The sequence below is a fragment of the Heloderma suspectum genome, chromosome 11 (genome assembly GCF_057233095.1).
Source record: "Heloderma suspectum isolate Gila_16-S chromosome 11, 16-S_ref, whole genome shotgun sequence".
Taxonomy (NCBI): domain Eukaryota; kingdom Metazoa; phylum Chordata; class Lepidosauria; order Squamata; family Helodermatidae; genus Heloderma; species Heloderma suspectum.
This window is the reverse complement of record NC_139468.1, coordinates 11,743,819-11,758,677: the sequence shown is the minus strand read 5'-3', so window position 1 is coordinate 11,758,677 and position 14,859 is coordinate 11,743,819. Positions and strand designations below refer to the sequence as shown.

The 14,859-nt window shown below is 42.0% G+C and overlaps 1 protein-coding gene across 8 annotated transcripts in view; it reads left to right on the top strand.

Annotated features, from left to right (window-relative positions):
- Positions 1–14,859, top strand: part of TMEM266 (transmembrane protein 266) — a 113,543-nt gene that overhangs the window by 61,857 nt on the left and 36,827 nt on the right. For all 8 annotated transcript variants that reach the window (XM_084816819.1, XM_084816814.1, XM_084816820.1 and 5 more), the window contains 2 exons: positions 5,571–5,725; positions 14,722–14,795. In XM_084816819.1, coding sequence (XP_084672945.1) covers positions 5,571–5,725; positions 14,722–14,795 — 229 coding nt within the window. The remainder of the gene's footprint in view (positions 1–5,570; positions 5,726–14,721; positions 14,796–14,859) is intronic.

The window sequence follows — 14,859 nt, the reverse complement described above, 5'->3', positions numbered from 1 at the left end:
GGACAAACATGGTGGTCCCTGTTTTAATGTGTGGCTTTGATTTGTGCCCCTTCATGGATCACTGCCTTGTTCTGGCGAAGGGGCTTGCGTAACTCAGTGAAGCTGTAAGCTGTGCCGAGCAGGGCCACCCAAGATGGACAGGTCATGGGAGAGAGTTCTGACAAAATGTGGTCCACTGAAGAAGGAAATGGCAACCCACTCCAGTATTCTTGCCAAGAAAACCCCATGGAACGTATCACAAGGCTAAAAGATATGACGCTGGAAGATGAGCCCCTCAGGTCGGAAGGTGTCCACTATACTACTGGGGAAGAGCAGAGGGAATTTCCAAGTAGCACCAGAAAGAGTGAAGCGGCTGGGCCAAACCCGAAAGGACACTCAGCTGTGGATGTGTCTGGTGGTGAAAAGAAAGTCCGATGCTGTAAAGAACAATATTGTTTAGGAACCTGGAATGTAGGATCAATGAATCAAGGTAAGCTGGAGGTGGTCAAACATGAGATAGCAAGATTGAACATCGATATCTTGGGAATCAGCGAACTAAAATGGACAGGCATGGGCGAATTTAATTCAGGTGACCATCACATCTAGTACTGTGGGCAAGAATCCCTTAGAAGAAATGGAGTAGCACTCATAGTAAACAAAAGGGTGGGAAAAGCAGTACTGGGGTACAATCTTAAAAACGATAGAATGATCTCAGTACGAATCCAAGGCAAACCATTCAACATCACAGTAATTCAAGTCTATGCCCCAACCACTGATGCCGAAGAAGCTGAGGTTGATCGGTTCTACAAAGACCTACAACACCTTCTAGAACGAACACCAAAAAAAGATGTCCTCTTCATCATAGGGGATTGGAATGCTAAAGTAGGAAGTCAAGAAATCACCAGGATAACAGGCAAGCATGGCCTTGGTGTACAAAATGAAGCAGGGCAAAGGCTAATAGAGTTTTGCAAAGAGAACACGCTGATCATAGCAAACACTCTTTCCCAACAGCACAAGAGGCGACTCTACACATGGACATCACCAGATGGTCAATATCGTAATCAGATTGATTATGTCCTTTGCAGCCAAAGATGGAGAAGCTCTATACAGTCAGTAAAAACAAGACCTGGAGCTGACTGTGGCTCAGATCATGAGCTTCTTGTTGCAAAATTTCGACTTAAACTGAAGAACGTAGGGAAAACCACTACACCATTCAGGTATGACCCCAGATTGTACCCCAGTACTGCTTTTCCCACCCTTTTGTTTACTATGAGTGCTACTCCATTTCTTCTAAGGGATTCTTGCCCACAGTACAAGATATGATGGTCACCCTTATGAATATACAGTGGAGGTGAGGAATAGATTTCAGGGATTAAACCTGATAGACAGAGTGCCTGAAGAACTATGGACGGAGGTCCGTAACATTATTCAGGAGGCAGCAACTAAATCCATCCCAAAGAAGAAGAAATGCAAGAAAGCCAATTGGCTTTACAAGTAGCTGAGGAAAGAAGGGAAGCGAAAAGCAAGGGAGAAAGGGGAAGATATATCCAACTGAATGCAGATTTCCAGAGAATAGCAAGGAGAGACAAGAAGGCCTTCTTAAATGAACAATGCAAAGAAATCGAGGAAAACAATAGAATGGGAAAGACTAGAGATCTTTTCAAGAAAATCGGAGATATCAAGGGAATGTTTTATGCAAATATGGGCATGATAAAGGACAAAGAAGGCAGGGACCTAACAGAAGCAGATGAGATTAAGAAGAGGTGGAAAGAATACACAGAAGAACTATACAGGAAAGATCTGAATGTCCCTGATAGCCATGATAGTGCGGTCACTGAACTTGAGCCAGACATCCTAGAGAGTGAAGTCAAGTGGGCCTTAGGAAGCATTACTAACAACAAAGCTAGTGGAGATGACAGTATTCCAGCTGAGCTATTTAAGATCCTAAAAGATGATGCTGTGAAAGTGCTGCACTCAATATGCCAACGAATTTGGAACACTCAACAGTGGCCACAAGACTGGAAAAGGTCAGTTTACATTCCATTTCCAAAGAAGGGCAATGCCAAAGAATGTTCAAACTACCGCACAATTGCATTCATTTCACATACCAGCAAGGTTATGCTCAAAATCCTACAAGCTAGGCTTCAGCAGCATGTGAACCGAGAACTACTCGAAGTACAAGCGGGGTTTCGAAGGGGCAGAGGAACTAGAGATCCAATCGCCAACATTTGCTGGATCATGGAGAAAGCAAGAGAATTCCAGAAAAACGTCTATTTCTGCTTCATTGACTACGTTAAAGCCATTGATTGTGTGGATCACAACAAATTCTGGCAGATTCTTAAAGTGATGGAAGTACCAGACCACCTTACCTGTCTCCTGAGAAACCTGTATGAGGGTCAAGAAGCAACAGTAAGAACCGGACATGGAGCAACCGATTGGTTCAAAATTGGGTAAGGAGTACAACAAGGCTGCATATTGTCGCCCTGCTTATTTAATTTATATGCAGAGTACATCATGAGAAACACTGGGTTGGATGAATCACAGGTCGGAATTAAGATTGCCGGGAGAATTATCAACAACCTCAGATACGCAGACGATACCACCCTAATGGGAGAAAGCGAAGAGGATCTAAAGAGCCTCTTGCTGAGGGTGAAAGTGGAGAGTGCAAAAGCTGGTTTGAAACTCAACATTAAAAAAACGAAGATCATGGCATCTAGCCCCATCACTTCCTGGCATATAGAAGGGGAAGAAATGGAAGCAGTGACAGATTTTACTTTCTTGGGCTCCAAGATCACCGCAGATGGTGACTAGCCATAAAATTAAGAGACACTTGCTCCTTGGGAGGAAAGCTATGGCAAACCTAGACAGCATAGTAAGTAGCAGAGACATCACCTTGCTGACAGAGGTTCGTATAATCAAAGCTATGGTTTTCCCAGTAGCAGTGTATGGCTGTGAGAGCTGAACTATAAGGAAGGCTGAGCGCCGAAGAATCGATGCTTTTGAACTGCGGTGCTGGAGAAGACTCTTACGAGTCCCCTGGACTGCAAGGAGGTCCAATCAGTCCATCCTAAAGGAAATCAACCCTGAGTGCTCATTGGAAGGACAGATACTGAAGCTGAAGCTCAAATATTTTGGCCACCTAATGCGAAGAGAAAAGTCACTGGAAAAGACCCTGATGCTGGGAAAGATTGAAGACAAAAGGAGAAGGGGACGGCAGAGGATGAGATGGCTAGATAGCATCACTGATGCAATGAATATGAACTTGAGCACACTCTGGGAGAGAATGGAGGACAGGAAGACCTGTTGTGCTATGGTCCATGGGGTCACGAAGAGTCGGACGCAACTTAATGACTGAACAACAGCAACTTGATTTGTGGCCCTGAAGCTTTGAAAGAGTGACTTTCCCACTGAGGTCCATAACTAATCTGAGATTTGAACCCAGGTTCAAGCCTGACATTCCACAGCAGCAGAGTTGTTCTTTGTTGTCCACAAAGACTTGACAATGTTCACTGTAGAACACATCCTGTTGTATTGGCCATAACTCAGTGGTGGAGTGAATGCTTCACATACAGAAGCATCCCAAATTCAATCAGTCTCTGGTATCTCTACTTAAATGGTCAATACCAGGTCATGGGGAAGGCCACTCTGCTAGAGAGGTGCTGCCAATCAGAATAGGCAATACCAGATCAGATGGACTAATGGTTTGTCAGTGTAATGCAGCATCATATTTTCATTTCCTTCAAATAAGAATGTCAGTGTGTCAGTCATTAAATATGGTTGAAGATTGTGAAGGAACAGTGACAGCAGCCAAGGTCTTAGCAACTTTGAACTTGCTGAGGGCTGTTTCTGGCTTTTTGTAATCTAAATACATAGGGACACTAAGGTTGGGGGAATAATTAGTGTGTGGATCTGATTCCAAGGGCTTCTCTACTGTGATGGATTAGAAGCAGTTGAGCCACTCACATCTCCTTGTTTTGGTTCTGAAATTGTGTGCAGGACTCCATAGCCATCATACCTGCAACCCCAATTCCCCTTTAAAAAATTTCTTGGGGAAAGTCATTTACAAGTACAAGTAACGTCTAAAAAAGGAAATATCCTTACTGGCTGTGTTTGGACAATCCTATCTTAGCATAATAAGATGAGATACAAATAAGTCATGTGCATGCAGCTGCTTCCTCCCTCCCTTCATGGTACACCTGAATGCAGTGTGGATGTCTCCAATTAAGCATAGTTTCCCGTTTTGTCTGAACAGTATAATAGCTGACTGCTACATTACAATAACATTTGACTATGACTATTTTGTCCATGGTTTACTGCCTTTGCAACAAGCCAGGTTGAAGTTGGTTTACTATTCTGGCTTGTTCTGAAGTTGGTAAATATAGTTTCCTGGTTCAGACAAAACAGGAGACACCGGATAATCGAAGGCTTCCATGTTGCATTTATGTGTGCTACAGGTTAAGCAGAGATATAATAATCCAAACTGGGTCATTGAATTTTCACTTTAACTCAGCTTTCTTGGCTTTCATAACCCTGGCTTTCATATTTGTTTTTAATAAGGAAGATAGTGAAGGGCAGGGTCATTGGGATTGGGGTTAGATGTCTATGTAGGAAAGACAAGGAGCAGTAAACAGAAAGACAAGGAGATATGTATAGAAGCAAAACAAAAAATATTTAAGGTGCCATAATATGCTTTTTGTCGTTGTTTTGCAGACTAACACAGCTGTCCCTCTGAAAAGAAACTTGTGTTTTTATATGATTTGCCAGATGCCATATCTAGGTAGAGAATCCCTTATTTGAGGAGCAAATTTATGGGAATGTGGAATAATACATAATTATATGCATTAATCATCCAGTAAGAGTCATTTTTCTATCTAGAAATGCTTGTGTATTTTTAAACAGTATTATACAAAGGAGTCCTGGATTACAGTAGTGATGGCCATCAACGTGGATGGCTTTAAAAGTAGATTAGAGCAATTCATCAAGGATAAGTAATCAATGGCTACTAGTCATGATGACTATATATTCCCACCAGTTTCAGAGGCAGTATGCCTGTGTATACTAGTTGCTGGGGAATGTGAGAGCAATGGTGCCATTGCATTCTTGTCCTACTTGTGGGCTTCCCATAGACGTCTGGTTGGCTACTGTGAGAACAGAATGCCCTTGGTCTGATCCAAAATGCCCTGTTTTGAAGAAAAAGGTCAGAACTGCTACAGGAGGATTGTGTTCTGTGTACTGCAGGTATAACTGTACTTAGTGTACTGATCTGATAGAGTGAGCTCTATTCCTTGAATGCTTGTATAACAATAAGGGAGTCTTTAAGGTGCCAAAAACATGTATCTGTGTGTATTTTCTACACTAACACCGCTATCTCTCTGGAATTTGTACTTAAAGTATGAAACATACACAAGGATGCATACTTCTTCTATAAGCTGACTGGTCAGAAAGTTTGAAATAGAAACTAAAGCACTCAAAATTCCTTCTGCTCGTGCAAACAGCCAAAGTGTTTCTGTCCTATTTCTCTTTACCCATCTACCTTTTTTCTGTCTCCCCCCTCCCCACTTCTTGCTTCCCCTCCTGTTTTATTTCTTCAGATCTAACTGGCTTAAACCGTGCTGCGGGAGGCGAGCAGCTGTGTGGCAGGTATTTTTGCTCAGTGCAAGCCTCAACAGTTTCCTGGTAGCCTGTGTAGTATTGGTGGTGATTCTTCTGACTCTGGAACTTCTAATAGATATAAAGCTTCTCCAGTGTGAGTAGCAGGCTTTTGTTTTTTTCTGAAACCTTTGATCAAAAGACATGGTGTTCAGGTTAATGTGTGTTGGGGGAGAGTGGGTGGGATTGTCTTGGAAATGGTGTGTAGAATGTGTGAGCTGTAAAGTGTACAGAACATGGTGAAGTTCTGGTGTATTGACCCTTCTTTTGTGCTAGTTCCAACTCTGTCTCCCTCATTCAAATGTGTATTTCAATGTTTTCCAAGCACCTCACATGTGGAGTGCTTACTACATTTCTTGTAGAGGTTATAGTCCATATATTCAGAACGTTGGCATATGATTTGGTCCTACAAGGTGATGGAAGCATTTGTATTTGAAAAGCTGGGACCAAATCAAATCTATTGAGGCTGTACACATACGAAACTACAAGGGTGTTGTGGAGATCGAAGGGTTGTTCCAAAGTTTCCTTTCCTCCAACAGAAGGAGCCTTCCTTTCAATAGAAGAAGGGAACCTTTTGGATCCAATCCAAGACTCCTAGATATCAGCACAGGACAAAAGAAGAATTTCATATTCCTAAGAAAATAAATCCCTAAGGACCATTTTACATTTTTACAACAATACACTTGAGTTTGCCATGGAATATGTGCTCAACAGGAAGCCAGTCAGTCCCAACTCTGATGCAAGAGCCTCTTTATGATGCATATGGTTGCTAATGCTGATTGTTGCATTCCCTCTTTATACTTTTAGGTGTATGCGTAAACAAGATCTTAGAACTACACTTTTAATGTGTAAAGCACCACTGAGAACAACATCAAATCTGTAGATTCATGGGGCCTTTCCAACCCTGGTTACAGCCACAGTCTTCTAGCTGAAAAGGTCTAGAACACAAGTCCTCTCTGTCGGACTTTGTTATGAACCCTAAGAAATTAATCTGCCATTCTAATTGATGTACTGGAAATGCCCTAAAGTCCTTTCTATTCTGTATTTCCCATCCTACTAGCCTTTGACTGACAGCATCCTCTGAGGCTTACTCTAGAATTTATTAATCTGTTTTCATCAGAGCAGTGACAATCTGCCCTCTACCCTGACCCTGGACTGTGGACACAGCTCAGAGTGCCCAATAGCTGTAGCTTTTATTGTTGTTAAAGCCTCCTCCTGGACATGAAATGGGCTTAAAAATTAGGAGGAACATAGGAAGCTGCTGTATACCAGGTCAGACTGTCCACATCGATCCTTTTATTGTCTGCTCTGGCTTGAAGCATCATGCCAGTGTCTCAGGCAAAGGTCTTTCTCATCACTTGCTACCCAGTCCTTGTAACTGGAGATGCCAGGGATTGAACCTGAGATTTTCTGCATGCAAATCATGTGCTGTACCACTGAGCTATGATCGCTCTCCATCATACAGTAATATAATTTCAACAGGTAGCACTGACTTGTGCAGGCCGATTCTAGAGCTGCAAATTAAAGACACAGAAGCATTATTTCCAGTTGCTAACACTTTTGAAAACATCTTATTAGAATGATGTGCTACTAATTCCCATTTATCCAAACTTGTTTATTCCAGCGTGTTTAGTGTTCTCCAAGCCATTTGGATAAGTGAGGTTTTACTTGTATTCTGTTAAGAGACCTTTCATGATATGTCTGTGCAAAAAGCTGTTAAATGAAAGTATTTTAAATAAAGGGAAAAAAACCCAGCAATAACTTTAAATGTGTTTTGGTTGTTTCAAAAGTTAGAAATAGTTTAGACTCTTGTACTAGAGTTTGCTTAGCCTACCTTCATTTGTCTAGCAAGAACCATTTGTTTGCCATCTGTGGAAATGAATAGAGTCACATGATTTATATGTTAATGTTTACAGCTACAGTTTGAGAACATAGGCTTCTTCCTTATATCAGTCATACTATTTGTCCATCTAGCCCAGTATTCTCTGCTCTGACTGGCAGCAGCATTCTGGTGTCTGAAGCAGAGGTCTGTCTCATTATTTCCTACCAGAACCTTTTATCTGGAGGTACCAGGAACCCTGAATGTATTGCTGTTGGTCCCTCCCCAGACAGCATTTTCTTTAATGCCTGATTTTAACCAGTTGGGGAGAGAAGGGGACCTGTAATGAAAACAGAAATACAATGCCATTTTAATGCTAAGCTCATTGTTTGCATAATCCATTGCATAAATCCTGTTGTCCATTTTGCTTAGAAGAAGTAGGCAGCCTAATCCATTACTGTAAATTAGTGGTGGTGTAGGACATCCTAAATCCATGGCCAGATCTGTTCTGATTGCCCATGCTGGCATTACCTCTACAACCAGGGAGCAATTTGAGTGTTACATCAGCTCCTGCATTGGCTGTTCCACATTCCTCTCCCTGGGCTGTGCTTACTGGAGTGCCCCTGGGGGCTGGAGGAGGAGAGGGGAATCAGCCAGGAGAAGCTGTTGTGCTAGATCCTGTGCCAAAAAAGATGTTTTTGCAACTGGAGTAACTGGATGGAGGATGGCACGTGGTTGTTAGCATTCCCTTGCTACTTCCCTCCAGCTGTTTACATTGTTTGCAAGTCTTCTTTTAAGCAGGGGATATGGCACAACTGCTTTGCCCAGCTAGGAGTGGGAAATAGAGGAAAACACCATCAGCACAATACAGAGACATTATTAGAGGGTTGAGTTGTTTTCTCTAGTTTGGGAGGTGACTTTCAGGGCCTGGCCTTCGATATTTGTAGTCTCTAATCAGAAAGTTAGACCCTCTGGCATTCTGCTACCAGCCAAACAACTTCCAGTTATAATAGGGGTGAATAGCAAATAGCAGAGGAGGTAACTTTGCCATGGACTAATATTTTAGCTAGGGTTTTTTGTATGAAGCTAAGACAAAATATGTGGCTAAACATTGGAACTTTTCCATGAGCTCCTGTGTTGCTTTATATCAGGAACAGTCAACATTTTTTCCATTGAGGGCCGTATTCCCATGGAGGTAATCTCAGGGCCTGGGTGCTGTTGATGAGTGGGGTCAGAGTCATCCTACTCTTTCTTTCTCTTGAGATCACCACCATTCCACACTGTTTCTCCCTTGAGATTCCCAGGTTCTTCATCAGGCACACCCCATCTGTCCATTCTCATTTTCTCTCGCACACACATATACCTGACTCACATATATATATACATCTGTTCCATTCCCTCTCTCCCCCTCCCTCCCTCTCTCTTCCTATTATTTTCTGTCTACCCTCTTTTTTCTATAAAGTTTATATGTTTGAGTCAGAAAGCGAAGAACTCTGTCTCTATAAGTTACTTAGCAATCCTGCACTGTTGGGTTGTTTACCAGTGCTGTATGCTCATGTGGGGAGAAGCTGCAGCTCATCACAGCTTTCTGTCTTGCATTTTTTAATGTGTCTCACACAGTTCATACACATTTGTTTTGCATAGATACAGGCCAAATTCTGCTGTAGTCTTGGGTAGTTAACTATGACCCTGTACATAAATCAACATCTGGATCAAAAAGATGCATCCAGCCAACTTTAACAGGGCTTGGATAGGGACGTGCATCCAGTTTCACATTGAAAGGACCCATGTGAGGCTGCCTACTTTCTGGATCTTACTTTTTGTATTGGGGCAATAATGTCTGAATCCTAAAAATTTTGAAAATCCCAGCTTGTGGAATGCCCTAAACCCCAGTGATGGAATGTGTTCCACAGGGAAGCTTCCCTGGTACCTATTTTAATGTCCTTTCAGTGCCAGGCAAAGATTCCCCCCCAGGCGTTTTAAATCTTGCTGTAGCTTTTAAATCAGTTTAGGGCTTATGTTTTATTCACTGCTCTATATTTTAATATTAATTTTTAGTTTCTTTTAATGCTGCATTACATTTTATTGTATTACTCTTTGTATTGTTTTCAATTTGTTTATATTCTGTAAGTAAGCCTACCTGCCCCTTCATGGATCACTGCCTTGTCGTGGCGAAGAGGCTTGCGTAACTCAGTGAAGCCATGAGCTATGCCATGCAGGGTCATCCAAGATGGACAGGTCATGGCAGAGAGTTCTGACAAAATGTGATCCACTGGAGAAGGAAATGGCAACCCACTCAAGTATTCTTGCCAAGAAAATCCCATGGAAAATATCAACATTTTTCTAAAAGATATGACGCCGGAAGATGAGCCCCTCAGGTCGGAAGGTGTCCAATATACTACTGGGGAAGAGCAGAGGGAATTTCCAAGTAGCTCCAGAAAGAGCGAAGCGGCTGGGTCAAAGCCGAAAGGACACTCAGCTGTGGATGTGTCTGGTGGTGAAAAGAAAGTTCGATGTTGTAAAGAACAATATTGCTTAGGAACCTGAAATGTAAGATCAGTGAATCAAGGTAAGCTGGAGGTGGTCAAACATGAGATGGCAAGATTGAACATCGACATCTTGGGAATCAGCAAACTAAAATGGACAAGCATGGGCGAATTTAATTCAGGTGACCATTATATTTACTACTGTGGGCAAGAATCCCTTAGAAGAAACGGAGTAGCACTCATAGTCAACAAAAGGGTGGGAAAAGCAGTACTGGGATACAATCTCAAAAACGACAGAATGATCTCAGTACGAATCCAAGGCAAACCATTCAACATCACAGTAATTCAAGTCTATGCCCCAACCACTGAGGCCGAAGAAGCTGAGGTTGATCGGTTCTATGAAGACCTACAACACCTTCTAGAACGAACACCAAAAAAAGATGCCCTTTTCATCATAGGGGATTGGAATGCTAAAGTAGGAAGTCAAGGAATAACTGGAATAACAGGCAAGCATGGCCTTGGTGTACAAAATGAAGCAGGGCAAAGGCTAATAGAGTTTTGCCAAGAGAACACGCTGATCATAGCAAACACTCTTTTCCAACAACACAAGAGGCGACTCTACACATGGACATCACCAGGTGGTCAATATCGAAATCAGATTGATTATGTACCTTGCAGCCAAAGATGGAGAAGCTCTATGCAGTCAGTAAAAACAAGACCTGGAGCTGACTGTGGCTCAGATAATGAGCTGCTTCTTGCAAAATTCCGGCTTAAATTGAAGAACGTAGGGAAAACCACTAAACCATTCAGGTATGACCTAAATCATATCCCTTATGAATATACAGTGGAGGTGTTGAATAGATTTCAGGGATTAGATCTGATAGACAGTGCCTGAGGAATTATGGTCGGAGGTCCGTAACATTGTTCAGGAGGCAGCAACCCAATCCATCCCAAAGAAGAAGAAATGCAAGAAAGCCAAGTGGCTGTCTGATGAGGCTTTACAAGTAGCTGAGGAAAGAAAGGAAGCAAAAAGCAAAGGAGAAAGGGGAAGATATATCCAACTGAATGCAGAGTTCCAGAGAATAGCAAGGAGAGACAAGAAGGCCTTCTTAAATGAACAATGCAAAGAAATCGAGGAAAACAATAGAATGGGAAAGACTAGAGATCTCTTCAAGAAAATTGGAGATATCAAGGGAATGTTTTGTGCAAAGAAAGGCATGATAAAGGACAAAGAAGGCAGGGACCTAACAGAAGCAGAAGAGATTAAGAAGAGGTGGAAAGAATACACAGAAGAACTATACAGGAAAGATCTGAATGTCCCTGATAGCCATGATGGTGCGGTCACTGAACTTGAGCCAGACATCCTCGAGAGTGAAGTCAAGTGGGCCTTAGGAAGCATTAGTAATAGCAAAGCTAGCGGAGATGACAGTATTCCAGCCGAGCTATTTAAAATCCTAAAAGATGATGCTGTGAAAGTGCTGCACTCAATATGCCAACAAATTTGGAACACTCAACAGTGGCCACAAGACTGGAAAAGGTCAGTTTACGTTCCAATTCCAAAGAAGGGCAATGCCAAAGAATGTTCAAACTACCGTACAATTGCGCTCATTTCACATGCCAGCAAGTTTATGCTCAAAATCCTACAAGCTAGGCTTCAGCAGTATGTGAACTGAGAACTACTGGAAGTACAAGCGGGGTTTCAAAGAGGCAGAGGAACTAGAGATCAAATAACCAACATTTGCTGGATCATGGAGAAAGCAAGAAAATTCCAGAAAAGCATCTACTTCTGCTTCATTGACTACGCTAAAGCCTTTGATTATGTGGATCACAACAAACTTTGGCAAATTCCTAAAGAGATGGGAGTACCAGACCACCTTACCTGTCTCCTGAGAAACCTGTATGAGGGTCAAGAAGCAACAGCATGAACTGGACTTGGAACAACTGATTGGTTCAACATTGGGAAAGGAGTACGACAAGGCTGCATATTGTCGCCCTGCTTATTTAACTTATATGCAGAGTACATCATGAGAAACACCGGGTTGGATGAATCACAGGTCGGAATTAAGATTGCCGGGAGAATTATCAACAACCTCAGATACGCAGACGATACCACCCTAATGGCAGAAAGCGAAGAGGATCTAAAGAGCCTCTTGCTGAGGGTGAAAGTGGAGAGTGCAAAAGCTGGTTTGAAACTCAACATTAAAAAAAACTAAGATCATGGCATCTGGCCCCATCACTTCCTGGCATATAGAAGGGGAACAAATGGAAGCAGTGACAGATTTTACTTTCTTGGGCTCCAAGATCACCGCAGACAGTGACTGTAGCCATGAAATTAAGAGACACTTGCTCCTTGGGAGGAAAGCTATGGCAAACCTAGACAGCATATTAAGAAGCAGAGACATCACCTTGCTGACAAAGGTTCGTATAATCAAAGCTATGGTTTTCCCAGTAGCAGTGTATGGCTGTGAGAGCTGGACTATAAGGAAGGCTGAGCGCCAAAGAATTGATGCTTTTGAACTGTGGTGATGGAGAAGACTCTTACGAGTCCCCTGGACTGCAAGGAGGTCAAATCAGTCAATCCTAAAGGAAATCAACCCCGACTGTTCACTGGAAGGACAGATACTGAAGCTGAAGCTCAAATATTTTGGCCGCCTAATGCGAAGAGAAGACTCACTAGAAAAGACCCCGATGCTGGGAAAGATTGAAAGCAAAAAGAGAAGGGGACGGCAGAGGATGAGATGGTTAGATAGCATCACCGATGCAATGAACATGAACTTGAGCACACTCTGGGAGAGAGAGGAGGACAGGAAGGCCTGACGTGTTATGGTCCATGGGGTCACGAAGAGTCGGACATGACTTAACGACTGAACAACAACAAGCCTACCTGATAACTGTTTGTTGTAGGGCAGCCTACAAATGAAATACATAATTTAACTAAAGATATGAAATGTATTTCTACTCTTTGAAATGCCCATCAGCATTCACTGTCAGTAGTATAGAACACTTTGGCTATTGGGCAGTATAGAAATGTAATAAATAAATAAATAAATATAGCAAAGTGGGGAACACCTCCAGATCCTGCAGTTTCTGTTATGGCTTTTAGTATGTTCCACTGTGTATATTTTTGCTTGAACACTAGAGGGCAAGCAGACAATTGCACATTCCTGTGCCCCTTCCAACATACGGCTTAGATTTTTACCTTGTTAGTAGCATATTTCCATTTCCCCTTATTGCAAACATCAGGATGTTGCTGAAAGTTTACAATGTAGCTGAGTTTTTCTGCTCTTACCTTTCACAGTGCAGAAACAGGGCTAGAAATGCATCAGTACAGTAGCTATTTGAGTTCTAGGGTCTTAAAAATACCTTTTATAATTAAAAGGCGGATATATTGTTTGTTGCATTGCATGTTCACTCTAATGGTTTAATATTCTGCTACAGCATGCTGTTTTTCCTCTTGTCTGCAGTGCATACAACATTGATACCTGAAGCTTTTTTCCCTCAGTGGGAGAAAGACAAAACAAATAATCATCCACTCATGCATACTCTTAAAGCTATTTTGGAATGTTATACACAAGCAGTTTGTGATATAAAGAAGTGGACTGGATCTTCCTAAAGCGATAAGCCTCTGTGAGAGATGCATGTTACAGAATCAAATGTGCTTCCTAAGGTCTTTTTGGTGCTGGTAGCTGCAGTTTTCAAGCCTTACTTTCACGCATCACAAAACTCAGGCCAACATCAGGTCTGTTGTGGGACATTTTGCACTGTGAGCCTGGTATATGATAAGCCCTGTACTTTCTCCAGAAAAATCCAGCATTAAACATGGTCGGTCAGCCACCCACCATTTAGTAGTGTGCTTTTTCCACATCCTAAATTTGGATACAGGAAGGTGTAATGTGGGGCAAATTGAAGGCCAGTCTCATGATTTGTGGGTGTTTTGTGTCTGTTGAGTAACCTTTATCCTTACTTGACTGTCTGTGAGACTAAAGTTTCTATTAGTCTAGCCCTGGATACTTTTATGTTCTGCTTTTTTGACTGTTTTGCATCAAAAACGTAATGGCTCTCCAAAACAAACTGAAAAAGTATTAGTCTGATTCCAAAGACTAGGGCCAAGTGCAGATGTAGTGCTGCAAATCAGTTGGTAAATAGGGGCCCAGCTACTAGAATGTGCACTCCTTTGCCTCTCCAGTGCAAATTCCTCCTACCTTTCCTGGATGTCATCACCATGGTTCAGCATTACAGCCACACCACTGCCAGTCATGGTTAATGATAACCAGAGTTTCCATCTTAATACAGGGTTTGAAGCAGGTTTGCAAATCCTGTTTAAGTGGCAACCTGATCAAGTTAATCATGACAGTGCAGATGTAATGCTAAATCATAGTTAAAGCTAGTAAAGGAGGAGGGAATTCACAATGGGAGGGAGCAGGTGTTCTTAAAGCTGGGCACCAATGTATGAGGGCTCCTTCAAACTTGGAGTTAGCTCTACCTGTGGATCTGAGAAATTGGAATGCTAAGCAGATAGAAAATGAAAGCAGGCAAGCAGCTCTAAATCATGGTGCTGCCTATACTTTTTGGAGTACAAAACCATAATTTGCACTTAAGTGATGGTTAGTGATGTCTCAAATGAGCTCACATCTCTTAGTCATCTCTGGAGTCAGCCATGGCAAGGCATGCTTGAGTATGATACCTTTTTCTAAAAAAAAAGGTTATGTCTAGTATGTGTATATATAATATGGAACTTACTTGCTGTTACACTAAAGGTATACCTCATTATACTGTGTTTAATTGCAGTTTCAAGTGCATCACAGTTTGCTGGAGTTATTCACTGGATCAGTCTAGTTATCCTCTCTGTGTTCTTTTCAGAGGTAAGTGAAATGTGAAAAGTAAGTGAATTGTGTGACAAATGAATTTTGTTAGGCCTTATTAATG